Source organism: Rhamphochromis sp. 'chilingali' (genome assembly GCF_963969265.1).
Source record: "Rhamphochromis sp. 'chilingali' genome assembly, chromosome: 2".
In the NCBI taxonomy this organism is placed as follows: domain Eukaryota; kingdom Metazoa; phylum Chordata; class Actinopteri; order Cichliformes; family Cichlidae; genus Rhamphochromis; species Rhamphochromis sp. 'chilingali'.
The window spans coordinates 13,535,981-13,551,998 of NC_137930.1; the positions used below are offsets into that span (position 1 = coordinate 13,535,981).

Here is a 16,018-nt window from a genome sequence, read left to right on the forward strand (position 1 = left end):
AGCTGTGGCTTTTAAATATGTTCACACTCTTAAAAACAAAACAAAAAACTTTGCACACAAAGATCCAAAGAAAAAAAATCAGCTGCTATTGCTCACGGTAGATGACCAGGCAAAATCTGAACGTTAGACTGCTTGAAGCCACTGTGTTCATTTAAAGTAGACCTATTATACTTTTCCTTCCTTTCTGCTATTTGTATGTTATTGGTGACATTATAATAAGTTTGGCTCTTTATGATGCCAGCGTGAGAGGATATCCTAATATGGTCATGGCAGGCATACAGTTGTGTAATGTGTAAGGGTGTGAATCAGAAGAAAACAGCTTGTTGCAGACGTGTGGCAGCCAAAGAATCCTGAATTGAAATCTATGGAAGGAAGTGGAATAACTAGAACTTCCATGGGGGAATAAAAAGCTTTTTGAAACCTTACTTTGGAGCAAAGTCCAAGTGGTGGGGCAGACTGTCACCAAAGCCCCAGTATAAGATGACTATGTAGTATTCTGATTTGAGAATCATGCAAAGCTACTCCAAATTTAATCCAAGACTAAAATTATGGAGCTGAAAGTGTGCATAAGAGGTCCCCTTTACACCATAGCAATGTTTCTGTTCCATCTCACTTAACCTGCAAGTGTACTGGAATAAACTGAAAGGGGACTAAACAGGACGATTTGAAGCGCACTAAAAAGCATACATAAATGATACTATCATCACAACATGGACCGGTGTGCATTTAGTTCAGTTCAAGGTCACATATTTGGAGGGTTATGGTGAGTTAACATGTGGGGTAGAAAAAACAGACACAGTTCACTTTGTCAGGGCACAAGGAGCATGTCTAACATTTAACTGGACCTAAGTTCAAAAGCTATAAATGCCAGATAAACAGCTCATCACCTAAACTATGAAGAAAAAATGAAGTGTGTAAGCCACATGAAGGCATAAAGCAGGATGGGAGGACGTAGTCTCAACTCAGGATTTAGGTCCAGTGACTATTTCTCAGAGGTCGGGAGTAGCAGGAAGGGCAGGCTTGAAGACATATTTGTAGTTCCCATATTACGAAGCTAGAGAAGATATATATGTCTTTTGTTTTCTTTGCCGACAATGGTGCTCAGAGATGGAAAGGTGGAGAAGTCGGGTTTAAAGCTGCAGCCTTGTAGTGAAGCTCATGTTAAAAAGTTTTTGGAGAACTGATGAACCAGGCTCAGAGGCTGGGGGTTTGTGTTCAGATTTCAGGGGGTTGGGGGGGAGAGTGAAAAGAGTCCGCATGTGGAGGGAGGCGGCATTTAGGCGACGTCCAGGACGCCGGCAGCTACCAGCTGTCTGGAGAGCCAATCCAGCCCCTCGTGGAGGCCCATCCCGCTGCGGGCGTCACAGCCCTGAATGTGCCAGCTCCTCCCACAGCACAGCTTGTGCAGACTTAGTAGCTCCGTCATCTCCTCCACAGACACAGCGCCGGGAACGTCCTGTAAAGTGGACAGGTGATGCAACCTGGCATCTGAGCTTAATCAAGATTACGTGTCTTTTTTTTTTTCTTTACACTACCTGTTTATTTGCAAAGATGAGCAGCAAGGCATCTCGCAGCTCCTTCTCTGTCAGCAGTTTGGCCAGCTCACTGTGGGCCTCCATGAGTCTGTCCCGGTGGCAGCTGTCAATCACAAACACCACCGCTGCACAAATATGAGAGTTGAAAGAAAGAGATTTACCAATAGTGGTCTGTACGCCTTTCTCATCAAGACTGACAACAACTATGGCTATGGGTACAACGTTTTGTACATGTAGCACTAAAAGGCTGACACCACCCCTCTTCTGTTAAGAGCAGTAGGTGCTTTCTCCCCAGTGCAGTCATAGTAGGCTCAGTTCAGAACAGTTAGATTGCGGCTTCTGTCTACATCTGGTTTACTGTTAAAGCAGACCTATGATGCCTTTCCCTTTCTTCCATCATACAAATGCTGTGAAGGGTGATGCTCGTATAAATGTGACAAAAATAAATTCAAATATTTCCTATGAGCTAAAAGTTCAGACTTCATTAGCATCACCTCCCAGGGTGACATCAGCAGGGGGAAAACCCTCACATACTCCGTGGACCTCCAGCAACGGGAAAGCAGTAGCGATGGGCTGAGGGTCTGTCTCTGCACAGCATTGTGGCCAAATCATTGCACATCACAATTTCTCCTTGTGCTGTAGCAGCCTCACACAGCAAAAGGTTGCTGCCCAACAGGTTAGCCTGGCAAGCTAGCCTGCAGTGGAGTAGTTTGCATGGAAAAGCCGCACAGTGGATACACTCATGAGTGGATGTCAAGACGGCCCAAACATGCAATAAGCCTGGGCATCCCTGGGCATCCCTCACTTTCTCCAAACAGCACCACTTTACCGCCATACTTATCAATGCTCTTGTCACATCTTGTTTATATTATTATAATTCTCTTCTCTATGGTCTACCTCATAAATCTCTCCATAAACTGCAGTTAATTCAAAATTCAGCTGTTCGTATTGTATCCAGAATTAGATCCACTGAACATATAACAACAGTTCTTAAACAGCTCCATTGGCTTCCAGTTCACCTACAAATCAATTTTAAGATCCTCCTTACTTTCGAAGCCCTTCATAACCTCGCTCTTCCATATTTATCTGATCTTTTCCATACGTATTCACCCTTTTGTCCACTCTGCTCTTTTTCATTTTCTCTTTTGTCTGTTATACCTGCTCACCCGACTACCATGGGACACAGAACCTACCCGTAAGACTTTGGAATACACTTCCACCAGATCTCCGCACTACAAACTCTCTGGGAAACTATTGCTACTTCCCAGGATGAAAGTATTGCTACTAAACACCAGCAACAGGACAGTAATGCAACTGTTTGTATGCTAGTGAACAACTGAAATGTTGGCAACAAAGCGCCTGGTGACAGAGCTGTTCACTTGAATTTGTGGACAGTTTAGCTTAGCACCTAACAGCACAGTTGTCTACAGGCTTCTGTGCTTCTGTGCTTCTATGTTTTTTTAATCACATCTGGCACCAAGTCAGCCTATTATACAGGGACCCCGCCTGACATGGGCATCATTTAGCCAACCTGTAAGAGCTCATTTTCCTGTCTTTACTGTCCTATGTACTAAAAGCCCAAAAAGGTAAAACCTAAAATGAAAAATGGAAAGCAACCAATGTAAAACAAAAACAAATCAAGTAAAAACACAATATCCACAAAGGTTTGAAAAATGGCCACATGCTATGCAGGTGGGTGAGGGGTAAATCTTGTTCCTGAGGGGCAGCTGATCACAATAAAGCCTGCTTAAAGGAAAACAGCTAAAACTTCCTGAGGCCCATCACCGCACCTCATAAAATAAGGATTATTTTAAACTGTGAGTCAAGCACAAAGCTACTTCAGTAGAGTCCAAGACAAAAAATGTGGAGCTCTCTAATATATAAATCAAAGGTTATTTGTAGATTATGTTAAGACCAAGTGAATGTGTCTGGTATTCTTCCTTCTGAACAGAACCCATGCTTGATGTACTTCAGCCAGTGTGCTTGTATTGTCCTCAATTTATTTTAAAGTAAACGACAAGCCTTTCACATGCCTACACTTTAAAGTTAATAAACTCATGATAGCTGGAATATGTTAAATTTTGCAAGATAAATGAGGGCTTGCTTTGCTGTTAGCCAGAACCACGCTGTGTGGCCTCACAGTTTAGTGAGGCTGTAAATCAACCTGTTTCTCATTTAGCCAATGTAACCGATGGGTTTATTTTGGTATATTTTTCTAACTTTGTTTAATTCCCTCCCTGTGCTGAAACCACACACAGATTGAAGGTGCAACAAAGACATCTCTTTAGACCCCGCCAGGAATTTGAAATAAAAAATAAAAAAATCTCTCTTTTACTAGTACCTCTAGACTATTGTGGTCTGTTGTCTGACCAATCACTCTGTGGTGTGCCGTGATTTCCCTTAACCCATCAGTGGCCACTGTCAGCCGTTCTTTTTTTTGGTTTGATATGCATGGATCCCGAAGGATGAAACCGGCTGACTTTGGTGATCCTCTGACTTTTCCGCTCACACCACAAAGAGGTTGACATTTATGGTTCAGTCTGTACCATAAATGTCAACTATCTGATGGATTGCCTTGACATTTCCCGGAGATATTTCAGGTCTGCAGAGGATACAGTGTAACAACATTAATGATTCCATCACTTTACACAGTACTGTGGGTTAGAAGTAGATGGCTGCGAAAAAGATGACAAAAAAAGCCAATCAATTACTTTTTTTTTTTTTTTAATGCACGGAGTCAAAAAGCTTGTCTGGCAAGCAAAGGTCTATTTACTCATGAACAACAATGATTTTTCCTTCAAACCTGCAATGCTTTAGTGACATGATAGGGATCAAATGTTTCTCAGAAACCTTAAAGTCAACATACACTGATCGAGGGAAACAGTAAAATCACACACTAATACACTGTAAGTCCTACAGCTCTGAACAGTCAGATACAGTCCCAGTGTCTGTGGAATCATGCACTGGGACATTAGCTAGGATCTTTTGGGTGGGGAGATAGGGCCACCATGGATCAGGCTTGTTCCACAGACCTTTGATTGGATAGGGATCTGGGGAGTTTGGATTCTCGGTCAGTGCCTTATGCTCTTTGTTGTATGCCCGGAGCCATACCGGAACAGTTTTTAGACCGTGGCAGGAGGAATTGTTAAAAAATGTTTAAGAAGCTGGCACAAAGCAGCAGTTTATAGGGCTGAAAAATGAAGCAAACTCAGAGCTTCAAAAAACTGAAGTAACTCAAATAGCCACTTTTACGTTGGCCCTAAGAGGTCAAACAAACTGGAACTTACAAAACACAAGCAACGAGAAAAACGCTACAAAAGCTCACAAAACATAATTTCAATAAGACACAATGGAAATAGAAACAAATTGTGCAAAGCTCACACCAAAAATCAATCAATAAAAGAATTAACTTTTTTCTTTAAATCACAAAACTAAACGGAAGTGTTTTTGGGGAGACGATAATGTGATGGAACTGCTGCGAAAGTGACAGCAAACGGCTAATAGCAAACATGTATCGAGAGTATTATGTGAGTTATGTGATTGTAACAAACACTACAATGCAACATTTTCTCCCTCAAATCACTGATGAATCTTCCCCTTCTTTTACATGTGTTTCGTTTCAACCCTACACATGCTTTGGTTTCTGTCACTTCTGCAGCTGTTCAGTCACATTATTGTCGCCGTAAAGATATTTTGTTGTGTTTATTTTCATTTTGGTTGTGTGTTTTTGGACAGTTTTTTTTTTCCATTTGCTGGTGTTTCCTTACATCACAGTGCATTTGACCTCTCACTGGCACCACACCCTTGAGCCTGCCTATGAAATTGAGTCAATCTGTAGAGAACTCCTATTGGCTACTCCCTTTAGGGGTCGCCACAGGGGATCATCTGCCATGTCACCCTACCCTAGCATCCTCCTCTGTCAGTTTAACCCTGTCATCTTTCACTACATCTATGAGTGTTCTCTGTGAACTTCCTATATACCCCCTGCTGACAGCTCCATCTTCAACATCTTTTGTCAAGTATATCCACTATCTCCAGAGCTTCATTCAAAAAATACTGGTGGTCACCAGTGCTAAACCTTTAGACACCTAGCAGATGGATAAATGGATGTTTGAAAATCATATGCTATTTTCTGAAAGTTGACCACTGACCTTGCTATTAAAGTCAGTGTTACCAAGATTAAAACTCCCAGAGGTTTTCAGCAGATGCAAATACAGTATTGAATGACTTTAAAAATCCTACATCGCCTCACAAACTTGGGTATCCACACCACCTGCAATCAGCTCTCTGCTGGACCTCACTTCTGCCTTAAAACTGGACCCAATGGGCACCGTGACTACATTTGTCTTTTATATACCGTCTGTGAGCGTCAAAGTGAAATACACACAAAGCCAAGATTTCCCAGCTAAACTGTGCATTTAACTAGATGCTCCAAGTTATTCACTTCACCTGTCAGTGGTCCAAGTCACACAAAAGTACTAGTTAAATCCAAGAACATGCTATAAATATCCAAAGCACAGAAAGCACAAAACATACCTTGAGTGTTTAGATAATAGTGTTTCCAGAGGGGTCTGAGCTTGTGCTTCCCACCCACATCCCAGATGGTGAATTTTAGGTTCTTATATTCAACCGTCTCCACATTGAAACCTTGGACAAAGATCAAAAGCAAGCTTTATATAGGATAATATATATATATAAAAAAAGAAAGACTTGTATTATCCTGACTCTAAAGTGACTCTGTGAACCATTAAACTGCAAGTGCATTTACCAATGGTTGGGATGGGCTGCATGAACTCGTCTTGTTTCAGCTTGAATAGGATGGTGGTTTTTCCAGCGCCATCGAGCCCCAGAGTCACTACGCGGATCTCCATCTTTGGACCAATGTGGACCCTGTTGTCCTGAAAAGACATTTTCAGTGTCATTACTACATTTATAGGAAAACCCAAGGCCTTTCCATTTTTTGCGACACATTTGGTTTACAGAAGCAAATTTCTATGAGCAGCGACAGCGTGTACCTTAGTGAAGGTGACTGGGATGCCGGCATCCAGCTGAATGTGATCTGCCAGCTCAGTGAACTGGTGTTGCTGCTTCTGAAGCGTCTCCAGCAAACAGTTGATCTCCTGCTTTGCCAGAACAACTCTGCAGTCGTCCTAAAAGACAAAAGAAGCAACGCACATCACACCTTTAACGGCATTACGCAAGCATTTCCCCAAAATCACCACAGCTTTGATCTTAATTGGGGTGAGGAAAAGAAAGAAACAAGTTCCTAAACTCACCAGTACTCCTCACATCTCCTACCTGCTGAAGTGTTTTCTCACAGTGCAGGCAGGCGGTGGACACCTGAGACAGCAGGATGGTCATATCCTCCTGCTGCTGCCTCAGCCAGATGAGCCTCTCCCTTACATGGGCGTCCACCACGCTCAGCGCCATCTCCTCCTGCCGACACAGGGTCTCGTGCAGATCTGCAAAGTAAGCTCGGACGCAGGAGCGGGCGCTCTCTGCTGTGCCGGGGACCTGAAGCACACATGGGAAAGATCTAAGAGCCAAAACAGAAGCATGATCATTCGTGTTTTATTAAGAAGCCCTTTGTCTTACATGTTCAGTGTGTGCCATGCCTACTCCATCCTCAACTATCTGCTCGCCACCTTCTATCTGCTGCACGATGCCCACCAACTTCCTCGAGTACTCGGACACCTCCTCTGTGAAGGTTCGGATACAGTGGGCCATGTCCAGAATGGATGCACGAATCTGATTGGCTTCAGTCTCAAGAACAGCATGCTGTTAGGGAAAATAGGGCAATATAACATATATATATAACCATATCTTTTTCAGTGACTATATCTAATATGGGAACAAGTTTTCCAGCTACCTTATGGCCCTGGTGCTTGCCGTACTCCTTACATACACAGCACATGAGGGGCCCGGACTGACAAGCTTCCTCCAGGCAGACAAACTCGATGGCATGGACCTGATGCTGAGGGCACAAGGTCTTCTCGTGGGGCTTATCAGCCAGTGGCACCCGCCGGTGTTTGGCCAGTGTGCGAGTGGAGTGGGTGAGCTGAGAGCACTCGCCACACAGGTGGGTGGCACACACGGTACAGTACATGGAGGCTGTGTGGCTCTCATCCTCGTCGCAGCGAATTATACACTAGTTTATAAAAAGATGGATTGAGGATAAAGCATGCAGAAGGTGTGAAGGTGACACATCTCTTATCAGTAAAATCATAGCTGCCTTACTTCTCCCATGCCTTTCAAGGCGTCCTCTGCCATTCCTGACTGGTTAGTCGCTCCATTCTGGAGTCTCTCCAAGAGTTCAAGCAGAGCAAAGTTTTTCTTTAGACCCCAAACTCCAGAGTCCCCTAAGCAAATGTGAAGAAAGCAAACTCACTTTGAAAGGCAAATAATGCAAGTACTGTAGAGCTCCATGCCCTCAAAAACACCCTTAGCCTCAACTGGATGATGGATTTCTGCAGCAAGAATAATGTTTTCTGTAATAAAGACAACTTCAATTTTTCACAACTTCTGGGTAAAAGTCTCTTTTTTAATGGGGCTTGCATGAAGTCAAATAAAGAGAAATGTGAAGATCAAGGATGTTGTTCTAAGGTTCTTAGTTGGTTTTGAAAGCTCTTTTATGCTCTTGTTTTTAGAAGAACGATCAGTCTCAGGATTCAGCCACTGAATTTCACTTACAACGATTTATGTAGCAGGTATTACACATATAGTGTCCGCTATATACACGATGCTGGAAAGCGTGATGACATCACTCACCCAGCTCAGTGACCTGCCTGTCAAAGGGGCAGCGGACCGCTCTGCCATGGAGGGGCAACCGGGTTAGACAGTCATGGCACACTGTGTGGCCGCAGAGCAGAAGACGAGGGACCTTGTCCCCCTGGAGAGAGAAGACATCCTCACAAACACCACATTCCAGCACCTGCAAATAAACCAATACCAGTATTAAAGCACCCGATCACAGGAGGGTACAGATGCTTCTGGGTTACTGCAGAGAGATGCTCTATAAGGTCTCAGACAGAACAATAACTAGTCGGATGCAGTCATCTTGACCTGTAGCGTTACAGCTGGATAACACTTCTGATTTCTACTTTCAGTGATCTTTAAGTGAATACATTGAAAGCAGTACGAAAAGCATCTTCTGACACGATCACACTCTGAGCTGGGCTCCCTCACAGAGGAGCTGCAGCAGTGAACAACAGCTAGCACTGACGCCAACTACCGACGGAAGACCAGCCAGCTCATCTGCTAGCATGATGCGGGCACAAATACCAGCCATGTCAACGTGCACCAGTCTAAGTTTATAATGCAGCGCTAAAAAAAAAAGATCGTCTTGTGAAACAGTGTTTACACATGACTCTGGTCCGATCTATAAAATAAAGCTCTGACATCCTCCTGCCAACGACGCCAACGCAGCAGCGTTCGCCCAAAATCAAAAGCGTCAGAGGCAAGCCTGATGTCGGTCATTCGCTCAACATAACAAAATAGCCAAACACCACCGATCGACATGTAGTTGGATCTAAGATTGCAGTGACAACATTACAACCTTAACCGTGCTCCCATTAGCTCCTCTCCCGTGTCGGATACAGGGCTCCATCGTCGCTACGGCGCCCTGCTTGTTTATTCCTGCTGCAGCAGCGGCCATTCTTGGACGACGGCGCAGAGACCCGAGCAGGTTTGAGAGGACAATCCCCAGAAGCACTTCCGGTTTTGTTCTTTTTCGCTCTTTCAGCATCTCTACTAGCATAGGCTACCGTGCCTATATATTTACAGTCATTTATGTTCAATTTACGAAAAAATACCCTGCCCCCAAAAACAACCAGGGGCATTTGAAAATAGCTGAGTAGCGGCAAGATTTTCTCCTGGAAAGAGTTTTTAAAATTAATATGGGGTTTTAAAGCACGGATTTAAAATCTTAAATGAAGACGTGACGGACAACTGAATAATGTAACTTTTTAAAACATACTTTTTTATTTTATTTCATTTTTGAGAGGATTACGTATGAAACGCATGACAATGACGTATTTTTGGCGCGTCACGCTTGGCTCAAACAGAAGCGACTAAACGTTGAGCATTTCGCTCGTAATGGTAGGTATAATTTTAATTTTAAGGAACCAGGCGTTTGCTGTGTTAATCATTTAAGTCTCATTGTGGTTATATTTTTGATAAATTTTGATATTTTTGATTCGGAGAGGAAGTTCACTTACGCCGTGTTTCTCATTGTTTACGCTGTATTGTCTTTTAGTCATTGCACCTTATTTTACTTTCTTATTTAATCTAACCCCTCAGTTCATTAGTGATGTCTCAACAAGCACAACAAACGATTCCTTCCGCCCCTGACTCCCCTGCGCTGGTTGTCACATCTAACGTGCAGAAATATGCAATAAAGAAGAAGAAAGTCCTCAGCGCCGAAGAAATTGAGCTGTTCGAACTTACTCAGGCTGCAGGAATTACTGTGGATCAGGAGGTTTTTAAGTATGTCTAATAATAGCCTTATCTGTGGGTTACATGGAAGACCATGGTTTTATGTCCTCACCCCCTTCCTCCTCCTCACAGAATCATAGTGGACTTGCTGAAGATGAATGTGGCTCCTCAAGCAGTCTTCCAGACCTTGAAGGCAATGTGTGCAGGACAGAGGGTAGCTGAAAGCTGTGGTGGAGACCTTTCAGCTGGCGCCCACACCACAAGCATGACCACAGCGCACACAGAAGCCAGAGGTTAGTATCTGAAGAATGGGATGTAATGCAACTGAAAGTATATGTATATTTGTCATTTAAATGTTGACTATCTTTCAGCTCACATAGTCTACCTTCTTTTAACTAAGAAACATTGCAGAAATCAGGCTGGGAAGTTTTAGTCTCCCCATTTATACTGCTTTATTGTAGTCCGTTCCTGTTTTCCCCCTCTGTTGGGTCCTCCTAACCCACCATTGGTCAGTCCAGGATGCAGCAGCCACAAACACTAGTTAAGATTCAGATGTCACCCCCCAGGTCACAATTGACTTAGGAAAAGAGGGCTGTCATTTGTCACCTACAGTTTAACCCTCTGAAAGTCAGAAAAGTTCAGGATGTGTTTTGCTCTTTTTAATCATTGTGGGTTCACATTTTTGGCAATATAAGATAAGATAAGATAGAACTTTATTAATCCCTCGGGTGGGTTCCTCTGGGAAATTCGGTTTCCAAAAGCACAGCACCGACAGAAGTTACAGTTACAGAATATTATATATATATATACACACACACACATATATAAATACAGAGACATATATAAATAAAATATATGAAGGGGATAAATAGAATAAATAGGAATAAAAATAAAAATACAAGTGAATTGCACATTTCAAGTATTGAGGTCTATTGCACCATTGACTATTAACAAAAGTATTGCACAGTGAGGTGAAGAGGCACTACAGCTTAGTTGTTCCCCCCTCCTTTGTCCTCCTGTTTCCCCTCCCTCTCCCCTCCAGAGAGGAGTTAAACAGTCTGATGGCGTGTGGGACAAAGGAGTTTTTAAGTCTGTTAGTTCTTGTCTTTGGGAGAAGCAACCTGTCACTGAACAGACTCCTCTGGTTGTTTATGGCCGTGTGCAGAGGATGCCCAGCATTGTTCATAATGTCCAGCAGTTTTTTTTAGTGTCCTTTTCTCTGCCACTGTCACCAGAGTGTCCAGCTTCATGCCGACCACAGAGCCAGCCTTCCTGATCAGTTTCTCCAGCCTGGATGAGTCCTTCTTTGCTGTGCTGCTCCCCCAGCACACCACAGCATAGAAAAGTACTCCAGCAACCACTGACTGGTAAAACATCCTCAGGAGCTTCCTGCAGATGTTAAAAGACCGCAGCCTCCTGAGGAAGTACAGTCGGCTTTGGGCTTTTTTTATACAGATGCTCTGTGTTGCATGACCAGTCCAGTTTATTGTCCACCCACAGCCCGAGGTACTTGTACTTGTTGACCACCTCCACCTCCTCCCCCTCTATCTGAACCGGCAGTGGACCTTCTCTGGACCTCCCGAAGTCCACAACCAGTTCCTTAGTCTTTGAGGTGTTGAGTTATATATAAAACTCTGCACCTTTAATGAAAGCCAAGGCTAGAAGGAGAAAGAACTCATCACTGTTTTTTGTAAAGTGTAGCATAGTTATGCCACAAATCATTATTATATTAGCATAAATTATGTATGTCGTTTTTTTTTGTTTTTTTTAATCGATATATAAACTATTGTTGTATAAACTATCAAAATTCCCAAATCTCAGTCTAATCGAACATCTGTGAGATATGCTGGACAAAGAAGTCTGATCCATGGAGTCCCCACCTCACAGCTTAAAGGACTTAAAGGGTCTGTTGCTAACCTCTTGGTCCCAGATACCAATGCACACCTCTAGGGCGTCTAGTGGAGTCCATGTGGACCAACACAATATTAGGCAGTTGGTGATAATGTTATGCTTGATTGGTGTATGATCTGGTGGGAATGGACAACATCAAAGGTCCAAGAATAGAACATTAGGGAAGAGGACTGGTCAGAGGGGATCCTAAGACCAACCTACTTTCCAATGCAAACAAGCCCAGTTGTTGGTAACAGTAATTTCTGATAACAACAAGCGTGTGTGTGGCTACAGATATGATTTTTGATGCAAAGACTCAGAATGTTAAAGTTGTTTTTTTTTTCTAACAATTTATGTTATATCCTTTCTTTGCTCCTCTCTTTGCTTTTTAAGTGTGTGAAATAATCACATTCCTCCATTTAAGTTCTGTACGTGCTGTAGCAGAGGTTCTGTGCTGCACTCTTCCCTTACCCCACCTCACTAACTAAATCCAATCTTCACTTCACCCCACACAGCACAGTTTTCCACATAAAAGGAGGGCATCTGAAGACAGGCATAGTCATGCAAACTCATCTACAAATTGCTCATCCTCACTGTGTTGCAGGCTTTTCTGATTTCCTCTCTATCCCGGTCAGTTCTTTCCTTTCTGTCTTTTTTTCTGTGTGTCTTGTTTCCTGAAGAAGAGGACTCTTTGGCCTCTGGAAAGAGCCCTAAACTTGCCGCAGCTCCCCCCACAGCAGCAGGCCCCAGAGCCACAAGGGTCAACACTAAGATTGTGGTCTACGGCCCCCAAGACACTAGTTCTCCTCACTCTCAAGGTCCCTTTTGCTGCACTCTGTCCATCACCTCCATCTGCCAACTTGCTTGCCTTACTCATTAACAAAAGTTGTATTTATGTGCCATTTGATATGGAGCAGGATTTTGGAAAACAAACTGCATGCTGTGCTTTCGTTATATGTGCATGCATGCAATTGTGTGTGGATTGCAAAAATTGAATTTGCCCTTGGATGTTTTCATACTCAAGGAGATTTATTCACCGTGCAGTGGATTTTTTTCCCTTTGTTTTTAAGTGGCTAGAAAGTTATAAAAGAAACTCTGAAGTACTCTTTTTATTGACTCTTTTACACAAGAGTAGCTTGAATTTACAAGTTAAAAAAAAAAAGTCTTTTATGTTGCTGTGTGATGGTTAACCTGTGACGGAACAAGAAAAGAGGATCTTGACTTGGTTCATACAATATGCACTTACTGAGTTCTATTTTCAGGATTTCACTTACTGAAGAAGTGTTCTTCAGTATAAATGGTCAGAAACTTAAACTTGACAAATAAAGCGGAGAAAAGTGTGCGAGCACCAAGCTTTTTATGACTTTTTAAATAACAGATTAAACATTTGACTTGCTAAGAACCTTAACCCTAAGCAACCCCAATGGCTTGATTTTGTATTTCTAAATGGTTAAATCAGTTTAGTGATATATATATATATGCACACACACACAGAACTTTAACTTGAAGAAGCAATTTCAAAATAAAAAAAGAATGCTAAAATCTGTGATTATAGTACAAATGGAGAGTATAAACGCTATAGAAATACTTTTTTGTAAAACAATGAACAATATCACTATCAGCTGGAACAATATATATATATTTTTTTCCTGTATTATTATTTTTGCTAAGGCTTATGGGATATTGTGGACTTAAGTGTGGACACTTAAGTTTGTGAATGCAATAACTTGAGAACGAAGCGACATAGCACCTTCAAAATGATACCATAGGTGATTCTACTAAAACTCTCGGGTGAGTTTTAATCTCACTAACCTTGACCTAAAGGTTTTTCAAGAATATAATGATGTAGGGTTTTGAAATTGATTCTGTAGGCATGTCTTCTAGGAATCTGAGGGGTAGTACTGGTAATTTCCAGTATTTTTAAAGTGGTCTTAAGAAATATTGCTCCAGGCTTTCTAAAGGTCCTTCAGAGTTTTTCTTTGACTGCTTTTTCACTCCTTTTCAGTCCAGTCCTTGTAGTTGATCATCTTTAAAGGTGTGATTTATTTATTTTTCTTTCCTGTTGAGCCAGTTGAAACTGACCTGTAAAATATTCAAGAAAACAATTCTTTGTCTGGATCTTTAAAAAATGCCAAAGTTAACATTGGAGAAGTGAAGGACAAACCAAGAAGTTGGCGGGTCAGAAAACTGTCTGCGGTACATGGACAGTATCTGACAGTCATATGTTTAAGACATAGGGAAAAAGTTCCAGAAACAACTGACACAGGACCTGAGAGGTGGATCTGGCCCTTCAGCTGATCCATCTACTCTTTGCTGAAGCCTCATTTGAAATATGCTCAGTGGAACGTGTGGCCATCAAGAAGCCATTCTTAAGGAAGGGAAACAGAGAGAAAATGCAGAAGTATGCCATATTTCAAAAGACCTAGACTGAAAATCAGCGGCATCAGGTCTTATAGAGTGATGAATCAAATGTGAAACTTTAAATAAACGTGTCAAAATATTCTCTTGAATTGAGAACATAGAAAGTACCGTCAGTTTTTGATCCACCATACAGTCCCATCTGGAAAGCTAAAAGAAAGAAAGAAATCTAGCTGCCAACAGGTTTATTTTTCCCACATGGCAGTGAGCCCAGACATACTGCCAATGCACACAATCATACCTGGATAGAAAAACACAAACTAGAACACAAATCGGTCATGGATTGGCCTTCCTAAAACTCTGACCTCACCATTATTGAAGTGGTATTGAATCATCTCGACAGAGAAGAAAACAAATGTTCTTCAGAAGCCTAGAGAAATGTTCTTGAAGGCTACTTAAATAAACAGCTAAAGAGAGTTCGGGTTGTCTATTCTTCAGTTGTGCTGAAGAATAATAAAATAAAAAAAAATAAAAAAATATTTTCTTCCTTCACCAGTAAAATAGTCAGGTCTCTTGACACATGCTATATTTGCAGTTCATAATTTCTGAGGGCACTTTCTCGCCACTTCATAGTTAGTGTCAAGTATATAAGAAAACTAGCTGTTTTATCAGCTGCACTTTCTCATTCCCCGTCATTATTATTTCCATTTTTATTTTTCTAAAATGCCATATTGCATGGTATATGCGAAGCAGTCCTATAACAGTTACCTAAACATTTATTTCCTCCTTTCCCTGAGTGCATTTTCTTTTTTGCTTCGTTTCAGGAGTGCGCAGTAAAGCCGGTACCAGCCACAGTGAGAAGAGCAGGGAGGCTTCCAGCCAGAGAGTGCAGCGGCAGCCCAGTGCCACTAGAGGGCAGAAAACCAAGAGCTCCGGCAGCAGTAGTTCTTCCTCACAGATAAACTCGACCTAAAACTCTGGCAGTTGGAGGCCATTTGTAAATATGTAGGTTACTTTACGTTTAACTTGTGTGTACGTTTCTCTGTTTTACATCTTAAAGGACTGGTTTACCTAGATTACAAATAAATATAGGTGTTCTGGTATCATTTTCCTCCTCCTTTTAAAAGATGAATGTGTGGTGTAAATAATCAGTGTTAATCTTTTTATGTGGTTCAGACACCGACAATTAACTGTAAGATATGTTATGAGGGAGTGTCTGCTGTATTGAAAAATTAAAGCTGCCTACATCGCTTAATCAAGTGTCATTGATGTAAAAAAAAAGAAGTAAAAAATAAATAAATAAAAAATTGCCTAATCCAGTTCTTTAAGATTCTAACTATTTCAAAATGGGTGTGCGGTGTGTCTCCTTATTACTCTGTCAGATTTTGGTGGGTAAAGCTTTTTGCCCAGTTGCTATCAAACGAGTGAGACACAAAAGAAGACAAAAATAAATGTTTTAATTTGAATATTTTCTACTGAGAAATGTCTATTCATCGTGAACGTTTTTGTTTTTTATATCACATCTTTAAAAAAATCTAACAATTTACTTATCAGATTTGTCTCTTTTACTCTGCGGCAACATACACCAATTCCACATTTTTATAGCATGCAAAGAATATGTACTGGAATAGTTGCTTGTATTTGATGTAATTTAAAAAAAAAAAAGATACCTGATTCAAATTCAGCCGATTTCATTCTCAGAGACATGTTGAAGGTGTTTAAAGTGAGTGCAGAGGTATGCCTCTCAGCAGCAGCAGTATGTGGTGCACAGCAACATTGCATCTTCACGATTTTCCCAGTGT

The 16,018-nt window shown here is 41.7% G+C and overlaps 2 protein-coding genes across 2 annotated transcripts; one reads left to right on the forward strand and one right to left on the reverse strand.

The window, feature by feature from the left end:
- Positions 1–48: 48 nt before the first annotated feature.
- trim23 (tripartite motif containing 23) lies at positions 49–9,440 on the reverse strand. Its single transcript, XM_080876247.1, has 11 exons — positions 9,091–9,440; positions 8,304–8,466; positions 7,773–7,894; positions 7,405–7,683; positions 7,131–7,313; positions 6,834–7,049; positions 6,551–6,685; positions 6,304–6,433; positions 6,072–6,182; positions 1,536–1,660; positions 49–1,456 (listed from the first exon to the last, which is right to left on the reverse strand). The coding sequence occupies exons 1-11, from the start codon at positions 9,289–9,291 to the stop codon at positions 1,277–1,279; spliced, it is 1,845 nt and encodes a 614-aa protein (XP_080732373.1). The 5' UTR covers positions 9,292–9,440; the 3' UTR covers positions 49–1,276.
- Positions 9,441–9,479: 39 nt separating this feature from the next.
- mzt2b (mitotic spindle organizing protein 2B) lies at positions 9,480–15,525 on the forward strand. The gene is made up of 5 exons (XM_080876249.1): positions 9,480–9,632; positions 9,834–10,019; positions 10,101–10,261; positions 12,539–12,676; positions 15,041–15,525. Exons 2-5 carry the CDS (start codon positions 9,844–9,846, stop codon positions 15,187–15,189), a joined length of 624 nt encoding a protein of 207 aa, XP_080732375.1. The 5' UTR covers positions 9,480–9,632; positions 9,834–9,843; the 3' UTR covers positions 15,190–15,525.
- The last annotated feature ends 493 nt before the right edge of the window (positions 15,526–16,018 follow it).

Coding starts and splice junctions, on each gene's coding strand:
- trim23 (XM_080876247.1), bottom strand. CDS start 9,291: ATGCTAGTAGAGATGCTGAAAGAGCGAAAAAGAACAAAACCGGAAGTG. Junction 6,686..6,833: donor GTGAGAAAACACTTCAGCAG/GTAGGAGATGTG, acceptor TTTGTCTTTTAG/GACGACTGCAGAGTTGTTCT. Junction 6,183..6,303: donor GCAGCCCATCCCAACCATTG/GTAAATGCACTT, acceptor TCTTTGTCCAAG/GTTTCAATGTGGAGACGGTT.
- mzt2b (XM_080876249.1), top strand. CDS start 9,844: ATGTCTCAACAAGCACAACAAACGATTCCTTCCGCCCCTGACTCCCCT. Junction 10,020..10,100: donor GTGGATCAGGAGGTTTTTAA/GTATGTCTAATA, acceptor TCCTCCTCACAG/AATCATAGTGGACTTGCTGA. Junction 10,262..12,538: donor AGCGCACACAGAAGCCAGAG/GTTAGTATCTGA, acceptor TGTTTCCTGAAG/AAGAGGACTCTTTGGCCTCT.